General features: G+C 45.0%; 2 protein-coding genes across 2 annotated transcripts; both read right to left on the bottom strand.

The window, feature by feature from the left end:
• Positions 1–1,743: 1,743 nt before the first annotated feature.
• Positions 1,744–2,922, bottom strand: CCR75_009172 (uncharacterized protein; the record flags this gene model as incomplete). Its single annotated transcript, XM_067967216.1, has 1 exon — positions 1,744–2,922. One exon carries the CDS (start codon positions 2,920–2,922, stop codon positions 1,744–1,746), a length of 1,179 nt encoding a protein of 392 aa, XP_067818212.1.
• A 658-nt stretch (positions 2,923–3,580) lies between these two features.
• CCR75_009171 (uncharacterized protein) lies at positions 3,581–4,408 on the bottom strand (the record flags this gene model as incomplete). The annotated part of the gene is made up of 1 exon (XM_067967215.1): positions 3,581–4,408. The coding sequence occupies one exon, from the start codon at positions 4,406–4,408 to the stop codon at positions 3,581–3,583; it is 828 nt and encodes a 275-aa protein (XP_067818211.1).
• Between the last annotated feature and the right edge of the window lie 2,819 nt (positions 4,409–7,227).

Raw genomic sequence — 7,227 nt, 5'->3', positions numbered from 1 at the left:
AGAGTTTCGGGACGACGCGTTTGCGTCATCCCAGGTACAGGGGTCTGTACCTGTTGTAATCTCAACAGTTCCGCCTGTTGAGAGCCTTGCTGATTCAGCAAGGCTACTTTTTCCTTCATCTCGTCAAGTTCATGTTGTATGAACTTGGCGACGGTTGAATGGAGGGCATCTCTGTCTAAGTTGGACAGTAATGCCAGGATTGCATCGTTTCCTACGGATGAACTCATTCGTTCAACCGCACTCCTTTCTATATCACTTAGAAAGGAGTAGCTTTCAGGGGAAACGTGATGCGTATTCCCACTACCATCTAACATGTCCATGTTAAATGTGGGAAATGTGGTCCTTGGACGGACTACAAAGTGCTACCAGGTGTAACGGGGCACTGCGACTTGTACTGTTTCAGTACAAGTCCACTTCACACTGCTTCAGTTGTGAGTGGTGCCTTTCGTTAGGTGACGTACACTGTACGTATAGAGGAAGACTTCTCTTAAGACAAGTTAACTTAAGAGGGTAAAATGAAAACTGTATTAATATAGTTAAGTGTCTCTTAATCTATCTTTGTAAATGCTGACTTAACTATAAACTAATACTAAACATGTAAATGAATTCTTATCTATCTTATCTTGTAACTCTCTTTGATTACTTCTACAGCTGATTAGTCTGCGAAATAAATAGACATAATGGTCTATACCTATTTATGGATAAGAATTCAGGACATTACTATATAAAGTAATATCCTCCAAATATTATCTACCTTTTAGATAATATTAATTAACAACCTTTAAGTGTTAATTTCATGTAACGATACGCCCCGTTACACCTTCCCAGTTTGAGCGCGTTGGAAATCAGTTTGAGGCCCTCCGACGTCGATGCAGGAACTGCAATAGAAAGGGCCATAATGCGCGTACTTGTATTAAAGGTCGCGCTCGGCCTGCTTCACCCCAGAATACACCCAGCACCACCACCACCACCACATGATATGTAGTCCCATTCTGTCAACTCTTCTGTGTGTGAACTATTCATTCCACAAGTTTGGTACAATTTAGAATCTGATTTTGCGAAACAACGAAAACAACGAAAGCCCTACTTCTCTTTTTATTTGTTTGTTGCGCAGCTTGTGGTGGTTTATAAGTTGAATTCAGTTTATAGTGTCTTTGTGCCGAGATGAAGTTGAAAGTGAGCCACCGCGCGTGATGAGTGACTGGTACGGATGGTCATTACGGATGATTTTTAGCCAATGAATCAGGGGAGTGAGTGAATGCTATCAAGAACTTATTTACTTATTTCCTTTAATAAGAAATAATATTAATTATTCCTCTTATAGGAAATAAGATTAATGTAATGAGATACTTCGTTATATGCTGCAAAACTTCAGATGAACTTCTTGAAGGCTACGATATCGGATTATTTGAAATTGATGAATTCGGCATGACAAGGTGGAAGTTATAAAGACTGGGGCAGAGGTTAGCGGTGTGCTTTAACTATGTTGCTGTTTGAGGTTCCATGAACGCCAGTGCTGGTTTACTTACCGTATTTATTGTAAGCATGACAAAAAAGTAATGAAGAGTACAAAAAAAAAAAAAAGCATGTACGCGGCAATGTCTTGCTGTCCGACTCAAGCTAACAAACAATACATATTTTGTTGATTATAGAAATACCAGCGCTGGACAATTCCTCATCATACCAACTTAATTCTACTGCGTGTATACATACATCTTGACGCGCGTATGGATTACAACGGCTTTAATAGAGCACATACAGGATCGAAGTAGCAACCGCTGCCAGTGACGGGACAATTTGGCCAGAGGCGGTTGAGCTCTGCTGCTTGACCTGAATACCGGCATCCTGTTGCTCAACAGATCCCGCCGATTCAAGTGTGTCAGAACCAGCTGATGGCTGCGGCAAAGGTGGACACGGAGGTTTCCCTGTCTTCGACAATGATGTCTCATCGATATCATGGATTGAGCTGGGTGCTGGCGTAGGTAATGACGACGACCCAGCGACGGGTAATGACGGACATGGAGCTTTACCGCTTACTGTTGAAGTATCTTCACCTGACAGGGTGCTAGGCGCAGGGGTAACGTCATCAGTTGAAATATATTCGTCCGGAGTTGTCAATTTGGTCCCATCACCCGGCGGGTCCACAGAGCTTGAAATTTGTCCAATTTCTTCCGTGGAAGTTGTGGTGTCAAGAGAAGGTTGAGGTAGCGCCGGGCATGGTGTCTTCGGCGATGCTGATTTTCCACTCGATGACCTTGATGGAGATGGTGTCACCTCAAGCTGAGGTGACACCATTTCCTCTACAATCGGCGAGCTCAGAATGGGTGTAACTTCAGCTCCAGGACTATCTGGTATTGATTGCTCCAAAGGTAGCTTAGCCGCCGCCACCGAGTCATCGAATGGGCTGGAGGCGACACCATTTTGCTGTGCTAATGAGTGGTCGGGCGGAGTCATTTTCGTTTGCGGCAAGGTCTCGGTGTAAGTGTCATCCGGCGAAGATGGTACAGGAGTGACCCCCGCGAGCTCTGATAGATCAGTTGCTGAAACAAAATCCGTTTGCTGAGTGGCTGGACTGACTTCCGTTTGCAGCTCGCTATTGTTGTAGGCGTCATCCAAAGACGATGGCGACGTACTTAAACCTTTCTCCACCAGCGAAGTATCGGACGTGCCATAGATTTGGTCTGTTAAACTTATTGTCGGTGTGGTTTCGTCAGAGAAGGTCGGAGCGGGGGTAACAGCTTCCTCAAGGTCCTTCTTCATTGTGACCGCATCGTTTTTTAAGGAGGCGTCTGATGGAATGACAGCTCCGGCAACGTCGCTTTTGCCAGCAATATCCGATTGTCCAAAGGCGAAAGCAGTCGCCGACGAGCTTATTGAAGAAATCACGGCTATCACAAGTGCTAGCTTCATCGGACGGCGCATCACGAGTATCTATATCGATAGCGCGGTGAAGAAACTGGAGTGACCACGACACTGGGAGGTCTTTAAAGCTATGCAGGAAATAAAAGCCAAATTCACAAAGCGGATGGAAAAAGTAGAGGAGTTGCACCATGACCACATGGTACAATGATGTAAAGGTGTGGCTGGAAGTCCTATCAATACATACTCATGACATTTCACAAGAAAAAAGACTGTGCCGCAAATGCACCGCACAATTTTTTGAATTCTACACGAGAATGCTCATCGAATAAGCCAATTACAAAATTAGCCAATTACAAATATCGCTCAACGCCGGCTCAAATTTGTGGTATAAGGCGCCGTAGTTGAAAGTCCTGCCAAAAACATAATTTACAAAGTTTACTTAGTATGCAGTGGCTTTATTGGGGTTGATATCATTTAATTTTAATGAATCAAAACAGCACCTAAAATCACGAAAGGGAAAAATATGTTTTTAATAAAGGGATAACAATACGAACACCCCATTACCAATGAAGAACATCTTGCTCATTGATACATGATCCAACAGGCAAAGTGTTTGCTCGAAGACCACAACTACTTCAAACTTTTTTAGAATGCAAATATGATGCAAATAAGATGCAATATGACAAGCGGCACCTCCTGTTTTTTTTATTTCATTAGTTTAATCCAGCAATAGTTTTTGTTTGCATTTCATGCCAAGCTCACAGCAGTCGGAAATGAGTGCGCGTTGCATAACGCATGATGAGGCGTACGCACTGCCCAAACAGCGATTGATTCCAGTCATAAAATCGACATCAAGATCTTGACGCTTTACCTGCAAGCGTGAGTTAAACACATAGGTGGTAGAAGTCGGATACTCTATCTCATGGTGGAGCAGCACCTGCACGATCTCTTCGTAAGCCAAAATGTGTGGAAACATGTTTTCGATGCTTAAACGGTTAAGCGAAACTTTAAGAATTCCTTTAGCGAAGACAATCGGGGCTTCTTCGGTACCACACACCTCGGCTGATTCCATACTCACAGACAAGAAAGCGTGAAATTGGGTGTAAAGATACCACTGATTAAGTACTGCTGACACGCCGCGCGAATCGCCAAACTCCACATCCTTGTCCATAAACGCAATAACAAAGCCCACTTGCACATCATAGCATTTTCGTACACGATCACCACCCGCTTCAGAGTTGTGCATCCCGTGCGAAAAGACAGTGTAGTATTGTCTGGCAGCCTTAACCACAGCTCCCTCGCGCGCCAATCGAGTACCCCAGATCTTTGTTTCAATAAGTTCCCGCATGCCTTGAAGACGCTGCACGTGCTCACGAAGATTATTGACGTCAAGCTTCAAATTGTATTCAATCGAGCTCTGTTTGTCACGGTAACGCCGCTGACTTGCACGGCATTGCTGGCGACGGCGCTCCCGGCGATGCAGCGCGTCCTGATTATCATTTTCGACAGTCACCGGTGGAGGCATTTGATGGGTCAGCCGCACCATTATATACATTGAAATGCTGATCAAACACGATATCGCTGGTTTAAACAACAGGCAATCGATTTCGTTATAATGTACAGTCACCACTGCATGCGCTGCTCGGTAGCTATGTCTATCCTGGTGTCGATTTCGCGAAATATTTGGAATTATCGTCTATAGACCTAAAATGCCGCTGCCTAAGACACACGCGCAAGAACTTATGTGACAGATTCCAAGCAACCTAATGGTATACCCTTTCTCATAAAGTTTATTAAAAGACCACGGTCGCCATTAACGTCTTCGTAAAAATATCGCTTCGGTCTGTCAATAAGCATTTAGCCGAACGAAGATTTGATCGAAATAATTTTTAAATATGAAGACATTCTGGATCAATTGGCGACAAAAAAACGCGTTCACAATTCGACCTTTAAGTTGAGTGTTTGGCCTTTTGTTGGTAGCATTTCCACGACTTAATTCAGGAATGTCAGCCATTCCCATTGATGATAGGCCTGAATAAAATGTGGATGACGCCAACATCATTTATATCACACAGTGATATGCTGTTCTTACGTGATCACCTTGAAAGTCAAGCAAGTTGAAAAATCGTAATTCGAAAAAGCGTGATTCGCAGAGTGCCAGCAGCCATAAGTTAAATATTTTAAGGAAGGCCTTGTGTAGAGGAGCTACCTCGCTCCTAAAGTCAGAGGAAGACTTTCAGACTCAGAGAGTCACTTAGTTCTATTGAACTAATGGGTTTAACAACTCAGGGAGTCGTACAAGCTATTAAAGCTTAAGGAATCCTAGTTCAAGGGATTCAGGGGTTCGTAGAACCAAGTTGCAACTAGTGCCCAAGAGGATATACCTTAGAAAGGCTTCTATCTCTTACAGATCAATGCGCAAGCCTTAGGAAGGCGCTTAACGCTTTAAGATCAAAAGGGAATCGCACTTTATTTAATCATTTAAATCTAAAAACCTTACCCTAGCTAATTAAATTAAGATTGGCCGCCAGATTTATGTCTGGCGGCAACCATATTTATTACCCATAATAAATGGGATTTAAGTAACTAACTATTTGGAAATTAATTAAAGGGTATTTTACTAATAAAGTAAATGTACCACAACAACGGTTCTCCAACCGATGTGTGCCCCATTACACCCTCCCCCAACAGACTGTTGACACCGAGTGACAACATTCGCTTCATTTCCTCTTTGAGGTTGAAACTTCAACAGCTAACCGTTCGGTTGTGTTTTTCATTCCTTTGTCTCATGACAATCAAGCGTGAGTCACAGACTCTTAGCACCTTCCTCGACAATGAGGGAATGGTGGACTTTGAAAGTCACTCTCCATCATAGGAGGAGGAGAAAGAGCGTCGTTCTTTCACGCCTTCTCTTCCGGATGAACGCCGGCGGGCCCCGTATTCGTTCCCAGAACGTGGTGCCGCTGATGTCTTAACTGCATTGAGCAGATCACGGGTTCCTGAGCCATCGATCAAGAGCAAGAGCAAGCAATCCTCATAGAGGAACAAGCTCGTCGTCGAGCTGCCGAGATAGCGAAAGCTAAAGCTCATAGTGAAAATAGATTCACTCCGCTTAGTGCGGACGAGCGTCTCAAAGAGATAGCGGGTCACACCTTGGCCATCTGGATCTCCGGTGACCCGGCGAGGACGCCGGAGGAGATCGCTGCTCGCGACGCTCCTCGTGAGCGATACCTTACGCCAAAGGTAATGGCGCGAAGTCAGTATCTGATGCGTTTACGTGATCAAGCTTGTGGCTTCGGTTACCTCAATGAAAGAAATTCTTATCGTTTTTTTTTCAAACGAAACAAGGAGTGAAAACGAAGTCTCATTTGAGAACTGGGTCCACCGGGCCCGCCGACTTCGCAATACCTGGAATATCAGAGAGTCTGCGGATAGAGGTGATGTTCGTTTGGAACGGAAGCTTCGCTTCGATTTCGCTAAGCTTAAGGCCAAAGGCCAATAACGCTCGGCATTTATGCCACAAAACGAAGAAAGGCCTAGCCGATATTTCAGTGCTTCGGTTGACCGTACAACCGTTATTCGAAGCCGCTGTCAGGCTATAGATCCACCTAATCCCACGTCTAGTGGTAGGAAGCGTCGTTTGACGCGAGTTGATCCTGAGCTTGGCGCTCAAAAACGTCAACGGCGTACTGGCAATCTTGCCGAAGAGGTACCTCGAACTCCCAAGAGTTTGAAAAAGAGGGGTACCCTAGTCACTTCACCAGTATTGACCATTACGACGACGTCGCTTTAAAAGTTTCTCCACATGAAACGGAAGGTTCCCCCGCGCATCAAGCAGCGCGGGAGGGGGCCGAAATTTCGGCGGAAGCATTTGATGCTCTACGGCACGGTGCAACTCCTTCGTGAGGTCCGTCCTCGGGTCGAGAGCTCCTTTGAGGCGGTTCGGGACCGCTTTTCGACGCTGGAGCGTCAGCAGCCTCGTTTAGAGGCCCAGTTCGATATCCTGGTGAGGATGCAACAATCTGCGGCGCGACCGCCTGTCTCGGCGCAAACGCCTACAAGTCCACGTGGGAAGGGTCCCGTATGGCTTAAGCAAGCCAACGTAAAACACTGGGTGTGAAGGCAGCTTGCTAGGAAGGTTTAGCGTATAAGCTAGGCCCTTCTTGGCAACGACCGTAAATGGTCCAATAAAGCGCGGGCGCAATTTGGTCTTAAAGACCGCGGAACCAAGTTGGTAGGTAGGTTTTTAGCGTTTAGTAAAACTCACTCTCTGACCATATATAAATAATACAGCTTCTGCATTTGGCATCTGCTTGTTCTTTTGTTTGTCTTTGCATCAGCCATCATATCCATTACAATTCTTAA

Source organism: Bremia lactucae, linkage group LG6, assembly GCF_004359215.1.
Source record: "Bremia lactucae strain SF5 linkage group LG6, whole genome shotgun sequence".
Taxonomy (NCBI): Eukaryota; Oomycota; class Peronosporomycetes; order Peronosporales; family Peronosporaceae; genus Bremia; species Bremia lactucae.
This window is presented reverse-complemented; position numbering and strand designations above follow the sequence as displayed.